Source organism: Mustela nivalis (assembly GCF_964662115.1).
Source record: "Mustela nivalis genome assembly, chromosome: 3".
Classification (NCBI taxonomy): Eukaryota; Metazoa; Chordata; class Mammalia; order Carnivora; family Mustelidae; genus Mustela; species Mustela nivalis.
The window spans coordinates 4,937,546-4,961,095 of NC_139022.1; the positions used below are offsets into that span (position 1 = coordinate 4,937,546).

General features: G+C 54.8%; 1 protein-coding gene and 1 long non-coding RNA gene across 3 annotated transcripts in view; one reads left to right on the forward strand and one right to left on the reverse strand.

The window, feature by feature from the left end:
* Positions 1 to 220: 220 nt before the first annotated feature.
* Positions 221 to 5,900, forward strand: LOC309861412. Its single transcript, XR_014309932.1, has 2 exons — positions 221 to 3,930; positions 4,596 to 5,900. It is a non-coding gene; the product is annotated as an uncharacterized lncRNA (long non-coding RNA).
* Positions 5,901 to 6,334: 434 nt separating this feature from the next.
* SNAP47 (synaptosome associated protein 47) overlaps positions 6,335 to 23,550 on the reverse strand; it is a 44,575-nt gene continuing 27,359 nt past the window's right edge. For both annotated transcript variants that reach the window (XM_082724282.1, XM_082724281.1), the window contains exons 4-5: positions 18,889 to 19,013; positions 6,335 to 7,655 (exon numbers count right to left, since the gene is read on the reverse strand). In XM_082724282.1, coding sequence (XP_082580408.1) covers positions 7,509 to 7,655; positions 18,889 to 19,013 — 272 coding nt within the window. In that variant the 3' untranslated portion in view covers positions 6,335 to 7,508. The remainder of the gene's footprint in view (positions 7,656 to 18,888; positions 19,014 to 23,550) is intronic.

Consider the following 23,550-nt stretch of genomic DNA (forward strand, 5'->3'; position numbering starts at 1 on the left):
CAGACATGTCTGATTCGCGACTGAAGCATTCACTCAGCACTTAGTGTGGTGCCAGGGCCTAATCCTCTTGACCAACCCCAGCAGTGCCTCTCAGAGCCATTGCCACATTTGGAACCAGTGTCGCATCCACTGGGAAACACAGCCTGTGGTTCCAATGGCGACACCCGAGATTACATCATGAGGCTCTATGTTCCCTGCTTTTCCTTGTTAACCTGAAAAATTTTTTTGTTATGTTGGTCACCATACAATACTTACGTAGTTTTTGATGCAGTGTTCTGTGAGTTGTTGTTTGTGTATTACACCCAGTGTTCCATGCAATATGTGTCCACCTTAGTACCCACCACCAGGCTCACCCATCCCCCACTACCCTCCCCTCCAAAACCCTCAGCTTGTTTCTCAGAGTCACAGTCTCTTATGGTTTGTCTCCCCCTCCAATTTCTTCCAATTCACTTTTCCTCTTCAACTCCCAAGGTCCTCCGTGTTATTCCTTATGCTCCTCAAACAAGCAAAACCATATGATAATTGACTCTGCTTGACTTATTTCACTGAGCATAATCTCTTCCTATCCCATCCACATTGATACAAAAGTTGAGTATTCATCCTTTCTGAAGGAGGCATAATACTTCATTGTATATATGGACTGTATCTTTTTTATCCATTCGTCCGTTGAAGGGCATCTTGGTTCTTTCTGCAGTTTGGCGATTGTGGCCATGGCTGCTATGAACATTGGGGTACAGGTGGCCCTTCTTTTCACTACATCTGTATCTTTGGGGTAAACACCCAATGGTGCAATTGCAGGGTCATAGGGGAGCTCTATTTTTAATTTCTTAAGGGATCTCCACACTGTTTTCCAAAGAGGCTGCACCAACTTGCATTCCCACCAACAGTATAAGAGGGTTCCCCTTTTCTCCACATCCTCTCCAATATTTGTTGTTTCCTGTCTTGTTGATGTTTGCTAACTGGTATAAGCGGTATCTTAATGTGGTTTTGATTTATAAAGAACTCCCCAAACTCAACACCGAAGGAGCAGATAATCATATCAAAAAATGGGTAGAAGACATGAACAGACACTTCTCCAAAGAAGACATACAAATGGCTATCAGACACATGGAAAAATGTTCATCATTAGCCATCAAGGAAACTCAACTGAACTAGTTATTTTATCAGCAAGAATGGGTTTATTCCAGGATAAGACAGAATTGCAATTCCTGACACTAACGATTTCTCATCGGCTGGACCAAAGGGTGGTCGATTTCTGGTAGAACATGCAGTGCATACCTTTTCCTTCCGGGCCTGTAACTGATGACTTTCTGGTTGAGCGTGCTTCTCTCGGGATCTGTGATTCTGAAATGACAGCAATTCGTGCACCCCTTCTGGCCTCCCTGGCTAGCATTCGAGTCAACTTTAGGGACTCTTCCCTTCATTTTCACTTTCTTGCCTTACAGTTGCTGCCCCCACCCTCCCCAGGGCATCTGGGCACCTCTACGCAAGGATCAGCCTCACCAACTTCCGTGCCAGTGTGTGGCTAGGCCACTGTATGTGGGTGGGGCAGCCTCAAGGGCAGTAGTGTTGGCTCTGTGAGCACTTCCCGGGAGGCCCGTGAGGCCCTGACCCTCCTCCACCTACACCTGGGTTTCTGCGCCTTGCAACCAGAGGCACACAAGCCCTTTGCTCCTTCTTGGGAAGATGCACTTTTCCTAACCTCCCTGTCTGCTCCAAGCAGGTCAGTTGGGGAAAGCAAGCCAACTGTCCTTGGCTCAACTTCTCTTCTTAGGGTGAGAGAAAAAGGCAGAGGTGGGGACAGGAGATGGTGAGCAACATCTCAAGGACCCTGCGGAGTCTGGTGGGAGAATGAGCCAGAGGGTTGGTGTGGAGCCACTGCCCTGGGATGGCAGGTGTGCCTGACAAGGCACCAACTGTGCTTGGAGGACATGCTTGCCCACACCTGCTGGAGCCCTGGGCGTGCAGGCCTGGCTGATGGAGTCCAGTCTGCATGCTGGTCCTGCCCACCACTCCCTGCCCCCGCAGCCTAGGGCTGCTTACCGGGCAGCATGGCCCCCCACCCTGGACATGGAGCAGGGCCCGTGTGGCTCTCCTGGGCTGGGAGGAGCTCCTGGGATCTGCAAAGCGATACCCTCCCTATGCTCCTGCCTGCCTGTTTGTGCTGAGGAAACCAGGGGCCAGGACTGAGCCGCCCTTCTGGGAAGCAGGACCACCCTTGCCTCCAGCCCTGTGGCTTTTCACTTTCAAAATGAATCAGGGAAAATTACCTCCTGGACAGGCTCACTGCTGTTCCAAGTTTCCAGATGGGTGCCAGAAGTTTGAAATATTATGTGAATGTGGAAATCAGTTGCAAATGTGAAAACTGACTACAATTTGCATCTTTCAAGTTTTACTCAAACCTGTAGCTAATAATTAAACTGGCAGCAGGTGAGAATGGAGGGGGCTCCTTGCAGGTGAGGCTGGTGGTCTCACGCCAGGATTGAGCCCCAACCAACAGAGCTGCCTCCGAGAGGGAGTTTTATCAGACCCCAAACCCAAGCAAGAGCCCCCACCCTGACTGCCTGCACATAGTCAAGTTTTGGTGTGTGTGGTGTCTGAAAATCTCAAGGATATTTGTTTTTTTCTCTCCTAAAATTTCTGCGTGTGCGGATTTGGGGGCCTGTAGAGAAAACCACTGTAGAAACCAGCGCCAGTCATTTCTCCCCTCACCCTCCTCCCCTCTCCCAGCTCTGCCTTTTAAGGGGATAGGACTATTGTCATCGCTACAGCCTCTGAAGCTCGGGGCAGCTGAGCACGGACCAGGAACGTGTGGGGATGTCTCGGCCCAGGCCACACTCGAGTTTGGGGCTGAAGAGGGCCATGTGTCACCCCCCAGGACAAGGCCAAGTGCAGCCTCATAAGGAACACACACCTCTGTGCAGGTGGTGGGCCTGCCATGCATCCTACAGCTTGCGTGCTGGGACGAGTTTAAAATTCAAGTAGTTCAAAGGTAACATCCGGAAAAGAAACATTTCACAGCACATGGAATTAATGCCACTCAGATGTCATGGGCAGCTTTATCTGAACACAGCAAGACCATCTGCTTACAGGTCCAGGCTGCTGTCTTGTAAACAGCCACCTCAGGTGCTGCAATAGGCATCCCACGGCTCAAAAGGTGAAGGAGTTACTTTGGGCCTTTTATAGAAGATATGTGCCCATCCCTGCCCCAAAACACTGAGTAACTCAGGACTGTTTGCTCTTGAGAACCAGCAGTCTGTCAGCACAAGGCTGGAATAGCAGCTGCAAAGAGTCTTGCTTCTAGCCCAGTTATGCCGAGCAAAACCCAACTTAAAGCATGTTGTGTTTCAGGGTGTGCACACACCTCACAGGGTGACAACGGACCAACACAATCCCACTCATCAGTTGAAAGGCAAACAAATTTTGATGCAGGAACAAAGCACCTGGGGACCTCAATCCCACACCAGGACTGAGTGCCAATGTCAGAGTTCAAGTGCACAACAGGAGAGTAAAACAGGAAGGAGATGCCAGAGGCCCCATTCCAAAGAGCCGGCTGTTGCTGACTATGGTCAGACCAGGATGGTCCTCCTCACACTCCCCAGAGAATCTACTCACCTGACCCAGAGAACTCGGCTCCAGCCAACACAGCAATTCCCAGGCTACCTGAAGATCATAGGAGAGACCCTAAGCCAGACTACTCACCTGCTTCCCCTAGTCCAGCTTCCAGGAGCTATGTTATGGCCACTCCCAGTTTGTTCTCAACAAGACTCCAAAACATGGAGGCGGAGGCAGGCAACCCAAACCAGGGTATAGTAGGAGGAGATGGAGTGAGTGCACATAAAGAGAAGAGTGATAGGGATAAAGTTAAAGCACCTGAAGAGGGGAGCACTGAAGAGTGCAGTTAGAGCACTCTGGGTGGGAGCAGTAGAGGTGGAGTTAGAGCACTCTGGGTGGGAGCAGTAGAGGTGGAGTTAGTGCACTCTGGGTGGGAGCAGTAGAGGTGCAGTTAGAGCACTCTGGGTGGGAGCAGTAGAGGTGCAGTTAGAGCACTCTGGGTGGGAGCAGTAGAGGTGGAGTTAGTGCACTCTGGGTGGGAGCAGTAGAGGTGCAGTTAGAGCACTCTGGGTGGGAGCAGTAGAGGTGCAGTTAGAGCACTCTGGGTGGGAGCAGTAGAGGTGCAGTTAGAGCACTCTGGGTGGGAGCAGTAGAGGTGCAGTTAGAGCACTCTGGGTGGGAGCAGTAGAGGTGCAGTTAGAGCACTCTGGGTGGGAGCAGTAGAGGTGCAGTTAGAGCACTCTGGGTGGGAGCAGTAGAGGTGCAGTTAGAGCACTCTGGGTGGGAGCAGTAGAGGTGCAGTTAGAGCACTCTGGGTGGGAGCAGTAGAGGTGCAGTTAGAGCACTCTGGGTGGGAGCAGTAGAGGTGGAGTTAGTGCACTCTGGGTGGGAGCAGTAGAGGTGCAGTTAGAGCACTCTGGGTGGGAGCAGTAGAGGTGCAGTTAAAGCACTCTGGGTGGGAGCAGTAGAGGTGGAGTTAGAGCACTCTGGGTGGGAGCAGTAGAGGTGGAGTTAGAGCACTCTGGGTGGGAGCAGTAGAGGTGCAGTTAGAGCACTCTGGGTGGGAGCAGTAGAGGTGCAGTTAGAGCACTCTGGGTGGGAGCAGTAGAGGTGCAGTTAGAGCACTTGGGGTAGGAGCAGTGGGGTGTAGGGTTATAGTACTTGGGGTGAGCAGTTGGGGTGGAGAGTTAGAGCAGCTGGGGCGGGAGCACTGGGGGTGGAGTTAGAGCGCTTGGTGTGGAATAGTGGGGGTGGAGCTAGAGCACTTGTGGTGGGAGCAGTGGGGTGTGCGGTTACAGTACTTGGGGTGAAGAGAAGTGGGGATAGAGTACTCAGGGTGAGAAGCAGTTGTGGGAACAGTGGGAGGTGGGGGGTACACCTGGGCTTGAAGTTACTGCCTGGTTTCAAAGTGTTTTGTACTTTTGTGTCTACCATGGAGACGAGCAGTCAGTGCCATAGGTAGGGTTTGGTGCTGAGGCTCCAGGCAAATGGGGTTTGGCTATGGATTTTTTGCCACTGGAAGGGTCTAAGGTGAACACATTGGGGTCAAATCAAGGTTAGTAAATACTATAAGATCCTGATGGACCTTTCTTTTCAACACTCTAATTCCGCAGAGAAACAGAGTGTAGTTTCTATCACTGAGGTGTTTGTGGGAGAGAACAGCCCAGACAACAGCCCTCTAATAATGGTACAATGCCTCAGTCCCACAGATCTTCTCGCCTGGTGTCCAGGGTTGTAAGCATCCCAAACAGCAGCAGACTTGCTCTGGGCAGACTCCTGTCACTGGCCAAAGTGTGTGCTGAGCAGTGCCTGTCTTCAGGACAAGTGGACACTGGCTGACCTCCCTAGCAGCACCCTCTAGCAATTCAGGACAGTGTCACTGATGAGCAGGTTTGTTTCCCCTTGGCTCAGGGCTCTCTCCACAGACGGATATGGAGAGAGAGAGCAGTCCTCATCCTCACTGTGCTGGGAAAGCTTGGGAGCAACCCCTCGCACCAGTGCTAGAGAGGACAGGAGCACTTCTCATTGGGAAGGTTGTGGAGTACAGAGCAAATACGGCAGCTGGAGATGAGAAATAGAATTCAGGACACAGAAAGAGGGAAGAACTGGAAGGACCCTGGGAAGGCTATTCTCTGCGACTGCTCCTTCCTGTGTCTTCATGAACAGGTCAGCCTCCAGAAGGCAAAGTGCTCCTAGATGACTCCACCAAACCTTGGAATGCGACCTTAGTGGAAACTGCCACACAACACAAAGGTGGGCCCAATGAGAGAAGGGATGGGGGATTTCAGAGTGGGCAGTGGCAAAGGCCAGGATGGGAGGAGATGCAGCCATGGGCCCAGGATCCCTGGTCCCGTCCCCCCCGAGCTGGGAGAGGCAGGAGGGAGCCCCTGGAGCCTTCAGAGGGAACAGGGCCCTGTGACACCCTGCTGGCAGACTCCTGGTCTCCAGACCCAGGAGAGGACACAGCCTCCTGTCCTAAGGCCCCTCATTTGTGGTCACTCATTAGCAGCGCCAGAAAACCAGCTGGGACTCAGAATGCCAGGACAGGGCCTGTGGAGGAGAACCAGAGAAAAGGCGCCTCAAAGGGTCAGCTTGACAAGGCTCAAGGGCAGCTGTGGGTGCACTGCCCTCAGGGACCCTACTCCAACGGCAGTCTGGAGGGGGCCTGTTCTGCCAGGACAGGGGAAGGGGTCACCTTCTTCTCCACTCTGCCCTGTCTGTCCTTCTCTGAGGGGTCCTCCCAATAAGACACTCAAAGCCAAGCAAAAAGCAGCAGAAATGCATGTCTTCAAAATATATTCTAAAACTATGATTGCTCTTTTGTTTCTGGATAGAAATGGGGCATTTTAAGAAAAAAAATCAACAGTTTTTAAAATAGGTACAATATGTATTATCTTCACACTTGGCTATAGGTGAGCAGTGAAAAGAATATCCCAGTGTTCGCAGGACAACTTTGAGACATACTGGACTTCAGGTAAAAAGTCACAGTCTGACCAACAAGAAACCAGTCAGAGAAAACCAGAACCTGCGACTAGGGAGGGGCACATGCAGAGGAGCCTCAGATGGGAGGCGGGCTTGGGCCTAAACATGGTCCTGGAGAAGAAGTTCTGTGAACACAGAAGGCAGGGTCCAGGTGGGTGGACTCAGAAATCACTACATTTCTTTCACAGATTTACACTGCCCTTTTACAGCTAGCAAGAATAGAAAGAGAAGACAATTCAGCCAGTGGGGATGCTGGCCATGCAAAGCAGTCAATGAGTACTCTGTGCAGCCGGCCTTGCAGAGAAGGGCTGTCCTGCTGCTGTGACCCTCTGAAGCACTCAAGTATGAGTGGGGAGCCTGGGCCTGCCTAGAGCCGGGCAGAAGGAGCTGTGCCCTGCAGGAAGGGGGTCAGAAGGAGCTGCGGCCTGCAGGGAGCAGGGGAGAAGGGAGCCGGAGCCTGCAGTAGGCAGAGGAGAAGGCAGCTGAGGTCTGCGGGCACGGGGGCAGAAGGGAGCTAGGGCCTGCAGGTTGTTGAGGGGGGGCGTGGGAAAAGGATCTGGGGCCCAGGGAAGCAGGGGAGTAAGGAGCTGGGGCCTGTGGGAGGCAGCGGGGAAAAGGAACTGGGGCCCTCAAGAAGCAGGGACTTGCAGAAGGCAGGGGAGAAGGGAGCTGGGGCCTACAGGTTGCAGGGGAAGAAGGAACTGGGGCGACCATAGTGGGTGTGGGGCTAGAGGGTGGCCTGCTGGATCTGCAGGCAGAACTCCCCTCTCCGGGGCCTCCTCCTTCCTGCATGTGCTGTGCTCTGGGTCACATCACACAAGCCCTTCACCCTGAGGCAAGCCTGTGCCTTCTGGGGCACAGCCTCTGACTACTAACGGGCCCCTGGGGTGACTCCCGTGTGCACGTGCTGAGAACAAAGTACTCAGGGCAGTGACTGTCATCAAAACCAGTCACTTCTTCGCTCCCCTGTGCTAGGTCAGTTTTTTGGCACGTCGGGTGTGCTTGTCGATGGTTAAGGTGGTCCGGTCAACGGCCGCAGTGATGCCGTCCAGGGCCTCATCCTGCCTTTCCAGCTCTGTCTCCGTGTCCAGGGCGAGACTCTTCAGCTTCCTCAGGATCTGTAAGAGTAGCGCACAGAGCAGGAGGGGCTGTCATTTCTTAAACTCTCAAAAACAGACATTATCTCTTTCCATCACTTTTACAGTACTTTGGAAATTGTGAGTTGGGGGGATGCAAACACTCTGTCCTCCCATCCTGGGTTTGGGTCTCAGCTCTGCAGCTCACCAGCACTGACCCCCAGGGTGGCACCAACCCCCAGGGAGCTCTGGCCCCCAGAACACACTGAACCCCAGAGAGCTCTGACCCAGGATGGCACTGACCCCCAGGGAGCTCTGACCCAGGATGGCACTGACTCACAGGGGGCACTGACCCCCAGAGAGCTCTGGACTCCAGGATGCAGTGAGCCCCAGGGAGCTCTGACCCCCCGGGAGCTCTGGCCCCCAGGATGCACTGAACCCCAGGGAGCTCTGACCCAGGATGGCACCAACCCATAGGGGGCACCAACCCCCAGGAAGCTCTGGCCCCCAGGACGCAGTGAGCTCCAGGGAGCTCTGACCCAAGATGGCACCAATGCCCAGGGAGCTCTGACCCCTAGGGAACTCTGACCCCTAGGACACAGTGAGTCCCAGGGAGCTCTTACCCAGGATGGCACCGACCCCCAGGGAGCTCTGGCCCCCAGGACACACCAAGCCCCAGGGCAGCAGAGCTCAAAGAAAGGTGAGGAATCAGCCCTCTGGCCCTGCTCCAGGCCACAGCCCCCATGCCTCCTGACAAAGTCCCTGGGGCACTGCTTGCTCTTCCAGTCACATAGCAGTAGGGAGGGCTGGCCCAGAGCACAAGCATGACCCAGTCCTGGTCTTCATTACCTGTCTACACCCATGTCCTGACTGCAGAATGGGATTTAAAAGGAAAAGCCAGCCCTGTTTCTTGTTGATCTGTAGAAAACACCTCACTATACCTCCACATGGCTCGAGGGGAGGAAGCAGCTACCAAACACAGCCCTGGGGGCACTGTAAGAAGAGCGGCTAACCCTGGAAAAGCAGGCCCCTCAGCCTTCTGGGGACTCGCGTCATGCTGCAGGCGTCTCAGGCACTGTTGGAACGGCCGCTTTCCTGCAAGCCCGTGGAGACTACTTGCACTGTGAAATGTGGTGAGCCTGTGCTGAAAAATTTAATACCCTCAAGCTGACAACAAAAAGGAATGACTTTAAGAGGAATCATAATGACCACCTACTTGCAGTTAAGTGTTACTACCTCTTGGAAGGAGAGTTTCAGGCCCCTGGCTGCGTTAGGATGAAGGACCTACAGACTGTGGGTCCTCTCAGGAGTCCTGGGTACCATTTACCAACTCCCAAGGGATCTAGCGGGTACAGCTGCGTTCCAAGTCCGCTGCCCCATGGGGATGGGAGTCAGCAGTGAGGGCCCCAAACCTAATGCAGCCAGCAGGACGCCACACATGGATGTCATGGTCATGGCTCGGCCGGTGGCACTGCAGACTGGGAGCGGCCCAGGCCTAGGAGAGCATGTGGCACCCTGAGGGCAGGGGGATGGCGTGGCCACAGTGCCCGTGCGCTTCCATGAGGCAGCCTTGTGCCACCCACCACCACGTGGACCAGATCAGAGGCAGGGAGGTGGTCAGAGGCTAGTAAGATCAAGCCCTTCCTCAGGAGCGGGGAGGCTGGAATGAGCTCACAAATGCGAACAAGCTGTGAAAACTATGAAGTGGGGCGTGAGGAGCCCCCGCCAAGTCCTGGAAGGCTCCGCGGCAGGGGCTCCGCTGCACCCGTGCCATGGAGGGTCTGAGGCTGTGTGCAGTCAGGTGTTTGGACACAGGCAGGCTATACCGCACCTCTGTGTGCACACATGGCCTCATCCCTGGGAGCCCCGTTCGGGCGCAGGGACATATCCCCGACCCAGGCAGCAGGCTCAGACGCCAGGCTCTGTGCCCTCTGGGAGCCGCTGAGTCACTGGAAAACCTGGACGTGGCTCTGGAAAGTACATTGTGGGGTCAGCCGGCTCCGAGGGATGGGCTGCATGACCTCATGTAGGAGGTCTTTTCCACCGCGTTCCTATGACCTCATGTGGCTGAGTCCCAAACGCACAGTAAACAGTCAGCTCAGCACCGTGGGAGGCAGGTCCTCAGTGCCGCTCTGCTCAAAGACCCCTCTCCATCGGCCTGCAGGTCCCCATGCACCGGGCACATGCACACCACAGCCCCGGGGAGGCTGGCCGTGGACACAAACTCACACCCGGCTTAAAACCCACGAACGGCCTTTGCCCTGTGTGGGTCCCTCAGGCCGCATGTGCTGTGGACAACCTCTGTGTCCTCGTCAACCATAATGATGGTCCTTCAGGCTCAGTAGGCTCTGTGAGCTGTCAGCACTGTCCTGCTCCAGGACTCACGCTGCAATAAGGTCAGGACACAGGACTAGAGAAGAAAAGGAAACGTCCTGAACCCGTTCAGATGAGCAGTGGCACAGGGGCGTGACCCTGTCCACGCAGCTCTGTGTCCTGCTTCCTTGTCCCCACCTGTCCTGAATGAGGGTGAGGGCCGCGGGGCTCTATGAACCCTCAAACGGACTGTTTCACACACTGGGCTGAGAGGGCATGCCCAAGACCCCACGCTCTGTCTGCAGCTGGCCCACAGCACGGCCCAGATGCAAAGAGCCGACACTTGCGTGTCCCCACGTGATGACACAGACGTCACAGCACTGGCACTGACAGGAATAGCACACGTCCCTTAACAAGGCAAACTGACCTTCCCAGGGATCAGCAGCCGTTCAGACAGCCCCGGGAAGGGGGCTCGAGAGCCTGGTTTGCTCCTGGAGCTGAGAGCAGCTATGGCAAAGGTCCCACGTAACCAGGTGGTGGATATTAGAGAGGGCACGGATTGCATGGAGCACTGGGTGTGGTGCAAAAACAATGAATACTGGTTACAATGAAAAGAAATTAAAAAAAAAAAAAAAGGTCCCACATAAGGAGAGCCACACCTGTGACTTTAGATTCTCCAACGCTCACATTCTTAACGGTAAAAAAGAAGCATTTCTCAAAATGCTTTAAGTATTTCTTTAAGTAATCTCTACATCCTCACACGGGGCTCGAACTTATGACCCCAAGATTAGTTGGCTCCAATGGAGCCAGTTGGTGTCCTGCAAAAATGAGAAACACCGCTGGTGTGACCCAATCAGATAAAAAGTCATCGTCTCCACACGAAAATAACACACGGCATAATGCATGAGATTGGTCCTTTGCTACTTGATGAATGGTGTGCTCTCTGCACATGTCCATAGGGCTCCCTGGCTGAGGGCCCTGCTCTGGGATGGCCCCACTATCCCCCGCCCAGAGGAGAACCACCATGGCCCACAGGTGACCCACTCACGCACAGACACGCAGCAGTAACAGGTACTGCATGCACTCCCTTTGTGAGCAAGACCAATCAACTCTAACCCTTCATGGAGTCTGGGGCATCCACACAGGGCTCGTCCCCGCCGATTGGTCCAACTGCAGTGCTGTCTCACCGGGACTCCCCCTCCCCGTTCAACGGTCCAACTGCGATGCCATCTCATTGGGACCCCCAACCCTGTCGATTGGTCTGACCACAATGCCGTCTCTTGGGCCCCCCTCCCCGTCCAATGGTCTGACCGCGATGACATCTCATTGGGACCCCCGACACTGTCGATCAGTCCAACCGCAACGCTGTCTCACTGGGATACCCCCTCCCTGTTCAATGGTCCAACCATGACGCCGTCTCATTGGGACCACCCCCCCTAGCAGCTGTGAATGCCTCACACTGCACCTGAAATGACCTCACAGTGCAAAACCCCAAGGGACCTGCATGGCTCGTGAGTCTGCAGAGAGGACTGAGGAAGCTTCCAGCTAGGGTCCCTCTGAAGCACTGACTGGTCCAGCGCTTTTCCCTTTAAGGAAGAACATGGGTGGAAAGAATGGGGAACGCCAAGACTGGCCAGACCGTCACGCAGCTGTGACTTCTGCGGCCCAGAATGACAAGCTGTCCAGTCATCAGTGTGTCAGGCTGCCAGACTCTGAAGTATCAGCTGGCAGGAGGCTGTGCGCTTTCTTCCTGGAGCCCCTGCCTCGCTAGAAGTGGGCCTGCAACTGGCCCTGTCTGTGGATGCATCTACCCCCACACAGCACATGCACAGAGCTGAGGGGGAAGCAGCGCAGACTCTGTCCTGGAGCAGCATCAGGAGAGAAGCTGCAGAAATGCTCAGCGATCTGGAGCCCGAGGGCCGCAGACGTTCCACCAGGTTTGCGCACGGATGGGGTGCGTCCGAGACCAGAGGCGGTGGGGACATGTGCATCTAGAGAGCCTGGGCTGGAAGCGGGACATGGTCCCCGGGACAGAGCACACACTCCTGTGGTTTCTGCTGCCCTGGCCACACATGGTGTGATGGCTTCTATCTGCCAACAGCAGACACAGCAGACGCAGAGACGTCTCCGTTGTGTGCATACAGACGGGGGAACAGCTCCTCCATCCAAGGAGGTACGTTCACTGAGGCAGATGTGCTCAACCACACGTGTGCCCCTCGGGGAGGCTGTCCCAGTGTGGGCTTCGGGGAGCCCGAGGTCCTGGAGGGCTCCGCCTTGGGTGTCCACCACGTACCTGCAGCAGGGGAGGGCACACAGCGTGTTCCCACGACCCTGTAGTGTGCTTGTGGCCTCACCCAGGGTCTGAAGGAAGACGTTCTGTTCTACTTTGCGATGAGACTCCAGGATTCAGAGCACTCCTATGTTCACAAGAAGCACCTACAGTGAGTTTAGCATGAGCTAGACTGTCTGCCCTCATTTTGTTTTGCAGCTGACTCACTGGAAAACTGTGAATTTTCTTGCAGTGAGAAATTAGCAACCATTTAAGAACAGAGCTGGGATAAATCAAGCTGTCTGCACGTCCAAACAGTTCTACCAGTTGGGGCCATTAAGTGCTACAGAGAAGGCAGAGAGGGAAAAAGTGGCTTCCAGCACAGTCAGAATTCTGGAGACTGTACAGAACATTCTAGGCTACGATATGTCACATTCAGCACTCATAGACCACCCCCAAGTCCCACCCGTCCCTTCGGCTGCATTCCTGCAGGCCACAAGGGCCATATGTGGACAACAGCACAGGCTTCCTTCCAGGGAGGCCCCTGCCGCGGCCCCTCCTCCACAACCCTCCGAGCAGCTGTAGGGGAAAGCTGACGCTCCAGGTCCCCATAGCACTGCATTCCCAAAGCCAGACTCTGAGCATGCAGTTCTCAGGGATCTGTCAGCCCTCACTGCAGCTCCCAGTGGCCTCCCAAGGTCCAGACACAGCCAGCATATGGTGAACACCTCCCAGGGCTAGAGGGGGACACTGGGGACTGGCCTGCTCGTTACCAGGTCACGATGGGTCCAAACAGGATTCATCCCAGAATGTAAGAAAATAGATGAAAGTCCTAAAAACCACACATCGCACTGAAAGAAATTAAAGAAGACCGAAACAGTGAGGGGGTCCTGTGTTCCTGGATGAACAAGACGCCCAGACGCCTCCAAGTGACCTACATAGTCAACGCAATCCACATTAGGTTTCCAGCAGCCTCTTTACCCCCCCCCCCAGAAATGGAAAAAAGGATCCGCAAATCCATTCAGAACTGCGGGGAGCCATAACAATTCTTTTCTTTATTCGTGTGAGAGTTGAAGCAGGGAGAGCTGCAGAGGGCGAGGGAGAAGCAGCTTCCCTGCAGGGCGGGGGGCCCAATACGGACTCTATCCCAGGACCCCAGGATTGTGACCTGAGCCAAGGCAAGCATCTACTTCACTGACTGAGCCCCCCAGGTGCCCCAGAGGAATCCTGAAAGAGAAAAAGGAAGCTGGAAGACTCACTTCCCTCACCCGTTGCCGGCGGGAATGTGAAACGCTGTGGCCGTTATGGAGAGCAGCCTTGCTGCTCATGAAGTCCACGTGGAATTATCCCGGAATGGAGCAATTCCACACTGTGCATGCTATGTGCCCCCGAGGAGCAGAGACATGACCCACAGATGCCATGTGTGATGTTTGCATGACCGCTGCAGACAGCGAGCCATCCTGCAGTATGCACTACTCCACTGTGAAAGGAAAGACAGATCAGCTTGAAAACACAGCGGGAAGTGAGGACAGCCAGGCATGGAAGGTCATGTGTGAGAGAGAGAAGACCATCTGGGGCGGGGCACAGCACAGCGCTCATGTGCCATCGCTGGGTGGAAAGGCAGTAGTCACCACCCTAAAATCAGCATTCTAGAAGACAGCCAGGCGCTCGACAGTAAGACTCCCGCACAGCAGAGGTGAGCACTTCAGGAAGATGGGAAGGCGTCCGCTCCCTGGCCCTCAGAGGCCCTTGCGCTCCTCCCGCTCTGAAGATGCTTGCTGAGTCATGACAATCTCTGGAACCCTAAGGCCCCTTATCTGGCACTCCCACCCTGTTCGTGTTTCTGGGACAGTAGAGGGGATAGGATGTGGTCCGTGCCTTCACGTGGTCCAGCTTTGTCCCAGCTCAGTCAGTGAGGGCAAGGGCCCACCAGCCCAGACAGCACACAGGCCTGCCCTGGAGTGGGGGCCACAGCTGACAGAATGTGAGCCCTGAAGCAGTCCAGCCCAGGGGAGGGGTACACAGGAAACCAAAGGGGGCCGGGGTGGGGTGGATGGGGGGGCGTGACAGCAGGCTCAAAGCTACCAGGGACCACGGTAATGGCACAGCAGATGGGAAACCCACGACGTTGTCCTGTGAGTCAGTTTGCGTCACTGTGCACATTTCTGCAGAAGGCAGAGACTGGCCCAGGGAGGCACGCGGCCCCCCCAGGATGTTGGGATTGACAGGGCAGGGCTCATCCTGTGACACATGTCCTCTCGCTGAAATGTCAACTGTCACAGACGTCATAAGCTACAAGGCTGCTCCTGGGTCATCCCCATGACCCAGGCTCTTCTCATGGTTTAATAGATGACACAGGACAGGACGAACACTTGTGAGTAACACCTGGACTGGTATTAAAGCCACAAATACAAACACTGACAACCTCCTCCCCTTTTTACTGTGCCCCGAGAGTAATGAAAGGAACGAACCACCTGGAAAACAGCTCACAGGACCTGTCTCCCCTGCCTGGCACAAAGGTGCGGGTCGGTGGGTTTGTGGACACGAGTGGCTCTTCGCATAGCCCACTCCAGCAAGGCACCTGCATGCCCTCCCAGGGCTGGAAGGCATCAGCCCTAGCCTGCACTCTGACCCACTTACCCGCACAGCCAACCCCTCTTCCAGGGGCATGTCAATTCTGGAATGCCTGTCCTGCCATCGCTACAGATGGGAAGCACGGTGGCAGGCTCCATGGCTGGCGTGATACCCCGGGACTCTGCGCGGGTAGCCATCCAAAAATCCGAGCTCTGTCATCCCTCTAGACGTTAACACGCCCAGACCATGGAAAGTGCGACACAGACAAGACATTAATTTTGAGGCGAAGAACAATGTGTTAAGCCCGATGCTCTTGGGTCAAGGCGGTATGGGAGAAAGGCTGAGAAAGGATACGCGGGCACTAGGACAGGCTTGAATACTGGGTATAGACAAGGGAGAGCAGAGCTGACGTGAAAGGAATTCTACTCCTCCTACACGGGAATGAGACACTAGTTCTGCAGAATCCCAGCACACAGCCTGCACCAGCAGGAGAAGGCACAGGCAGAAGGGATGCTGGTCCTTGAGCTGCTCCTGTGCTCCCTCCCGCCATGAGCCCTACCCTGTGTCATCTGTGAACCAACCCTCAGTCTCCCTGCTGGATCCTGGGCTCTGTGGTTCCTGCTTATGGAGAATCACACGTGGATGGCAGAATGCCTGCACTGCCTAACCACAGTTAAGTCCAAAACCACGACCTGAACCCTGGGGCCCCACGCTGCACCCCCGCCATGGGGGCTGCGACCCAATGCCCAGGGTCCCTGTGTCACCCCACCACAGAGGCTGCAACCCGAAGCCCCAGGTCCCCGTGCCGCACCCCCACCATAGGGACAGCGACCTGATGCCCCGAATCCCTGTGAAGGACAGGAGCGCCTACTGTCCCCTGTCCTGTGCCGTGCTCAGTTTCTTCAGGTCTGGGGTGCGGAAAGGCAGAGGCGGGACCGGACAGAGCAGTGAGGGGAGAAAGTCTGGAAGAGAAGCTGGGGACACTGGGATGCCCTGAGGCAATAGGAGCGACATAACCAGGGGACAGACAGATTTTGTAACAAAGCAGCAGCAACAGCTCTAGGGCAGGACAGGCCAACACATCAGACCAGAGAGGGTTCAGGGCGCTCTGCCAAACCCATCCCAGCACATCCACTTCCTTTCCGGCCGCCGACACCGCACACCCTCCCCATGGCTGGTAGACGCTGCAATGACGGCTGTCCGGGGCTCTGTGTGGTGGGAGCTGGCACAGGCAGGGAGCACACTGGCCCCGGGGAAACCACAGCCGTTCGTGTCTCTCAGCATCCTGCTGCAGGGCAAGTCACCAGGACCCACTTCCACGTAAGGACGGTAATGGCATCCACCACAGAAACCACAGCTGAACATGGGGGGGGGCGGTTCTTGCATTTCTGTTTTCCCCAGAAATTTACCTCATTCCTACTTATGCTAGAGCTTCAAGTGCACAGCTAAGAATTCTTCTCTAAATAGGAAACATGTGTTTTACCTCCAGAAGACAGTCTCTGGGCGAACTGGACAGTCCCTGCAGGGAGGAGGACGGGCAGCCAGCCGATGTGAATCCCTGCTCTCCCGTGGCAGCCCTCCCCAACCCCACGACTCAGGGGTCACCACTTCCCCAGCCTGTGTTCAGTGTCCTGACTTGCGGCCTCTGCTGCTCCCAGTACAGACACCAGAAGGCTCAGGGCTGAGCCCACGGTCCCTCTCTCGTGGACATAGCAGCTTGTATTTTCATCACGACCGCTGCCGTCTCAGCTTCTAGGGCAGAGACCGCCGGTTTGACACAAGGGCCCTCTCAAACTGCACAGCCATCACCAGAATTTCCAGAGAGAATCCTGACATCTCCCACACAAAGCCATGGGATGCCTTTGCACAAGGGTGGGCAAAGGGTCCTCAATCCCACCAACCTGAGGCATGTTGGCTCGCATCCACCCTCAGGAGAAGGGGAGCATTTCCTGCAGAGGATGAGGGTTTCTCAAGCCCCGAAGCCATGTTCTTGGGTTAGTAAGCTGCAGAAGCTGCAGGCTGCAGCGAGAAAGCAGCGTTTTTGTGGGTTGTCACTCAGAGTGACTAAGTTAGACCGGGGAAAGAGTGACAAATCGTGCATATTTAACATATCCCATAGCAAAGATGAGTGCTTTTTTTCCAGAAAGGAAAGGGCCAAGCTTAAAGGAGGCGATGCTGATGCAGACATGTCAGGAAGACTTCTTTAAAATCGTGGGAAGACACACAGTCCCCCTGTGCCCTGGTGGAAGTCTGTGGCACCATGATGACAGGGCCTCCTCACGTAGAGCCCAGATTTGCAGAACCCCTGAGCAAGGAACCAGGGGCAAACCAAAATCTCAACGGAGAAACAACATAGTTTTCCCTACAAATACACCGAGAAGCAAACGGCAAGGACAGAGGGAAGCCATACCCTAAGACAGTCTTTGCTGAGTGGCCGGCACAGGCCTCAAGTGGGCTGTGAGCCAATAAACATGCAGCACATGTCCCTGAACCAGACTGGTGTCTGATGACCTGAGGCAAGCACACCATGGCGTAGGGCTTTTTAAGAGTTCTACGTCCTAGGGGCGCCTGGGTAGCCTCTGCCTTCAGCTCAGGTCATGATCTCAGGGTCCTGGGATCAAGCCCCGCATCGGGCTCTCTGCTCAGTGGGGAGCCTGCTTCCTCCTCTCTCTGCCTACTTGAGATCTGTCTGTCGAATAAATAAAATCTTTAAAAAAAAAAAGAGTTTCTACGTTCTAAAGATGTGCACGGAGGATGCGTGAGTGATGAGATACAATGTCTAGGCATCTACTTCAGAATTACTTGAAAAGGAAAAAGAAAAAGCACTGAATCATCCAGCCCTAGGTTGAAGAGAACCTAAAAGTAGTTCTATCAAACATTGTTTAAATTTCTACTTGCTGGACACAAAGTGGCAAGCAGCCTCAAGAATCCACTGGCAGGCCCTTGAGAGAGATCTGGGAGAGTGAGCATGCTCCGTTGTACGTGTACCTGTGGAGCCATGCCCACACAACGACAGGCCCGCAACACACACAGCACGCACATGGACACACGCACAGTACACACATGGATAGACACATGGACACACACAGCATGCATGCGGATACACACAGCATGCACATGGACACACACATAGCGCCCACATGGATAGACACATGCATAGCGCAGACACATGCTTAACACTCATGTGGATAGACACATCCACAGCGTGCACACAGACATGCAACACACACAGCATGCATACAGACAGACACACGCACAGTACACACATGGATAGACACATGCACAACATGCTCACACACAGACAGACCTGCAACATGCATAGTATGCACATAGACTGACATACACACATGCACAGCATGCACGCAGACAGATACACACAGACACACACAGTTCACACATGGACAGACATATACAGCATGCACATGGAGAGACATACACAGACGCATGCATGGTACACACATGGATGCATGCACGGCATGCACATGACAGACATACACACATACAGTACACACACAGACACAGACATAGCATGCACACACGGACAGACATGCAACATGCACAGCACGCACACAGACACATGCACAGCACACACGTAGACAATTACACAGTATACACACGGAGACATACGCACAGCATGCTCAAACACGGATACACATGCACAACATGCACACAGACATACCTGCACAATACGCACATGGATGCATGCACAGTATGCACACAAACACACACATGGACAGACACAGCATATATACAGAGCACACACATGTGCACACATGTACCTCTACCACACACGGGGACGGCACACACATACACACACACAGAAAGCCACCATGTGCCTGCATATCGCACACTCACACAGCCCACATGTACATGGGCATATGCACACATTCTAAAGGGGGATGCAGCCATAGGCTGACCGCATGTGCATGCCAGGAAACACAGGAGCTTCTACTGGGCACTGCTCTTGCTCTATGTTCTCCAGCTCCAGAGAGGAGAACAAAGCGGGTGGGCACACGGCAGGCCCTGTTGATGAGGGGCCAGCATCACGCAGCGGGGAGCTGTGTGCAGGCAGTAAGGAGCCCCATGCAGGGGCATGGTGACCCTGTGAGTACACAGTACCTGTCTTAGCTCCTGGGCATCCCCCTCGGAAACCAATGGCTCACTCATCTGCGGTGGAAGCAGCTGGGCCTCCTGGCTCGCCAAGCAGGGCTCGCGGTGCACAGCACGGTCCATCAGCCCAGATGCTGAAATGGAAAACCAAACGGCAATGACATCGTCCAGAGGTGTGAACCACGTGAGAACTTTCAGACCTTCCCATGGGAGGCCATCAGGGCTCTCTGGACAGACGCAGTGTTTCCAGCTCACCCACGGTCTGACAGGGCTTAGCTCTGCTATGCTGAGCTGGGGTAGGGGCTGCCTCCGTGCCCTCGGACCCCTGTCCAAGCTGCCTCCACACCCTGCGGGCACAGACTATGGTCTGGGTTTGGCTCCATAACTGCTCTTGCAGGAAAGGGCCTTCATCGGCGTGCAGACATTTCTCTTCTCTGGGGGAAGGGCTATAAGTAGGAGCCTGGAGAAACGCACACAGAACACCCTGCTGGAAACTGCGGCATCATCTTGTCCCCCACATGGTGCTGAGGCTCTCTGAGTGCAGGAAAGGGCCAGTGGGCTGGGCCAAGCCACACTGGCTGTGTGGCTGCATGGATGCGGGGGTGCATCAGAGCCCTGCACATGGCCAGCCTCCCCAAGGGGTGGAAGGGCAGCCTGGAGATGCGGTGATAACCAAGAAGATCTCGGAGACTGCCGTGGCGTGCAACCCGTCCTTTGTTTGAAGCGCTGACTCGAACCCCAACCCTGGCACCACAGGGCCCAGAGAAGGGCCTGTGCCTCCCCCCAGGACACAGCACAGCCACATTCATGGACAGCGATGTCGGGAGGCAGATGGGTGTCCAGAGGCCAGACCAGCTCCTCTGAGCACTTCTCTGCTCCTGAGCAACGGGAGGCCCAGAGGGCCCACAGGACCCTGGCAGCAGGGAGCAGAGCTGCGTGATGAACACACCATCAGGAGGGGAAGGACCAGGCCTGAAGAGTAGGAGCCAGATTGGCCATCCCCAGCACACACAGAAATATCCCTGCTATGCTCATTTTTCAAAGTAATCCCTGAAGACAGCCTGGCTGAGCAAAGAAAGCATGGCCTCGACCAGGAGAGACACAGGCTGGAGCGAGAAGACACAGGGTTCTCAGGGTTCTGGAGCAGAAGAGGGACTAGGCCCGATGCAGAAAGCTTGGGGACTGGAGCATGAGCAAGAGCTGTGCAGAGGCAGGACTACGGGTTCCGGCCTGCCTCTGCTGGAGGAAGCTGTGTGTAGAAACCCCCCTGCTCTGTGTGTGCACTGGGAGAGCCTACAGAGACCCACCACACCGCAGGTGTATTCAGGAAGCCAGAAAAAACCCTTACTGTACACCATGCAACGGATGTCTGCTTGTCTACGTCCTTCTGTAAGAAAAATAAAAGCTGATCGCAACCCAGCAAACTGATCTCACAACCTGTGTTCTAAACCTCAAAGCTCTGTCCGAGTCTCGCTCCCTAACGGCTTTTAATTAGCAAGGAACTTTCTGCAGCATGCAAATCAGCACTGTTCAGCCTCATGGGATCTAAATGTCACTACCTAAAACGTTACATAATGACAAGCACTTTTCTGAAACCGTCAGAGTGAGCTGGAAGACATGATGGCAGAAATAGCAAACACAGACGTGAACTACCAGCTATTATTAGTCTCAAGAAAAGGCCAACCCATGCCCACGATGTTAACCAGTCCTTGGTGCTAATGTGATGACAAACGCTGGTTCCACCTCCCTACTAGGCCTTGGCTCTCCCCTTCCCAGCTTTCTACTCCCCAGGCTCCTGGACTCCTGCTCCAGCCAGCCTGGCAGCCCCATCCTTGGAGGCTCACACACCATCCCCGGTCCCCATCCCTAGCTCCCCATCCACGGCCTGCTAGTGCCCTGTCCCCGGCACCCTGTCCCAAGCAAGCCCCCTGGTCCTCTGTCCCTGGCACCCTATTTGTGGTCCACTGGCCCTCTGTCTCTGGCACCCTGTCCCCAGCCCACTGGTCCTCTGTCCCTGGCCCACTGCCACTCCGTCCCTGGCCCCTGGGGCCCTGCCCGCCCTGCTCCTGATCTGCACACATCACATACACAGACAGCCCCTAGCACAAGTGTGACTGTGTCTCTATGAGTGACAACCTTCCCTCATCTGTCCTGCCATCATTCCACTTGCGCACCTTTGATATTAACGTGCTTGGTACAGCACTGCTTTTCTGAGACCAAGGCCCACGTCTGACTCACATGTGGGCCTGGCCCTGGGTCCCTTTAGCACTGCTGTGCTTTCCATTCCAAGACCCAGAGCTATCTTCCGGAGGGACATGCTAATATTTCTTTGAATATTTAATGGAACAGGTTTTACTTAAGCAGAAAGCCCAAACAGAGAATTTTTCTTCCTGGAATACACTGAGTCACAGTATCTTTCATGGCCAGCAGGATGACACCTGGCACGGAGCTTGGCACCCCTGGTACTCTGTATTGAGACCTGAGTCACCGACTCAGTTCAACGCTGTGAGCTATCTTCTGAAAACATTGATTAAGATGGTTTCTGTCTCTAGAGCCACTAATGATCACAGTCAAACACAATCAGCACAAAGTGTTCAAGTGGCAAGGGGACTTACGCATGATCTCATTTCCTGGGAACAACAGCTGGGCTAGCAGGGGCATCTGCAGATGCCAGTGTCCTTTATGGACAGGTCTGCATCTGAGCAAGAACTCCCCAGCCCACCCTCACCCGAAAGCCTGTCTACTCACGGGCCCATCTTCCCCCTTGTCCCTGGGACCCAAAAGCCCCATCCATGACACAGGGAAGGAAATGCCTACCCTACCCAGGGATGGACCCAGAAGATTAGAGAACTGGGGTGGGAAGCCCTTCCACAAAATCCCAAGTGCCCAAGCCCTCAACACTGCAGGAAGGTAACAGAGAGGGCAAGCCTACTCAGCAGAGTGAAAGTAAAGCCCTCGGCAAATGTATCTTGGACCCAAGCAAGAGTCCTCGGAAAATCAAGTGGGTGAGAACCGACAGCCCCCAAAGGTCCACAGGGGCCAGGGGTGGTCTGTGAGAGGTCAGCATGGTGTCCGTGTCCTAGTGACCGCACAGTTGGGGGGGGTCTGTCAGTGGTCAGCATGGGGTCTATGTCCTAGTGACCACACAGGGAGGGTCTGTGGTCAGCATGGTGTCTGTGTCCTAGTGACCACACAGGTGGAAGGGGGGGTATGCCTGTGGTCAGCATGATGTCCGTGTCCTAGTGACCACACGGGTGGGGGGGGAGGTCTGCCTGAGGTCAGCGTGATGTCCGTGTCCTAGTGACCACATGGGTGGAGGGGCCTGTCTGTGGTCAGCGTGGTGTCTGTGTCCTGGGATTGGAACTCTACCACTTGAAGCCCAAGTCTTAAATGACAGTGTCCCCAACGTGTATTACTGTGACATAGATGTGAGTGCTCCTGATGCCAGGGGCTGTTCTGGGTACTGGAGAGGTGGTCATCAGGAGACCAGCTGGGTCCAGTCCAGAGAGTACATGTCCCAGCGTGAAAGTGTGGCAGACCACCAGAGGGCGAGTGTTGCCTCTTAAATGAGGTGGTCAGAGAAGGCTTCTCTCCAAGGCGGCAGTTGGCAAACAACAAAGACAAAAATAAGTACCAAAAAGACCATAAAATGCTACACACGGGCCATGCTGTGAAGTCTTCTTCCTAAAACCTGTCATGCCAGGACCCTGAGACAACATGAAACACAGACTGAGAGACAGTCTATAAAACTTCGGCACAACTCCTGCAAACTGCTGAGACCTTCAAAACAAGGAGAGCTCAGGGAGCTGCCACAGGTCACATGAGTCCAGACGAGGGTCCTGGGACAGCAAGCACGGGGGGATCTGGAGAGATGGTGGACAGACTTGCTAGCTGTGCCAGAGAGGAAGGCAGCTGCAGGGGACCATCTTCCCAGCTTGTCCCCAAGCCTGAAAAGACCCTACTTTAAAGGTGCTATATACACACAAACAGCCATTTTCCACTGCTTTTCCCCAGGGTGGATGCAGTCCACCAGTGTCATTCCCAGTCCCTGAAGCCCAGGAGACCCTGGCGCCTGACCCTGGCCGATCCACCTCCACCACGCAGGACTGGAGGTCTCTGGAAAGTTCTCTAGATGCTGACTCAAGGCAAACCTGGGTCCCGTGGCAACACTGCCACCTGCTGGCCATGCATTCTACCCAACCGGCTTCTGGAGGAGAGGCATCTGTTTCTGAGAAGTCAAGTCATGGTTTCCACCTCCACGGCCTGTTTTCCAGCGTGGGAGAGGGAAAACACCGGTGCTGGCAAAGAGCAGTAGGGGAGACAGAGAGGGCCTGCCCAGACCTCCCGCGGAGCCCTTGGCAAGCGGGACACTGTCCCACGTGTTGGACTCCTTCCTCCCTGCTTCCCCTCCTCCCCCACAAGCACCCCCATACTCTGGAGGCAGGGTGCCTCACCGAGGGAAGATAGCACCTCTCAGTCCACTTAAACAAGACACACTGTGGGAACTCCCCCTGCTCCCGCCCCCGAGGCTCAAGTGAGCACCAGGGTGAACACCCATCTGTCATCACAATGTGGTCCCGTTCCCTCTGCACACATACTGTGGTCTGTGACAGTGATGGGTGAGGCCACATATTCCCAGTCCAGGTCCTGCTGGGAAGGTGTCTGAGGATG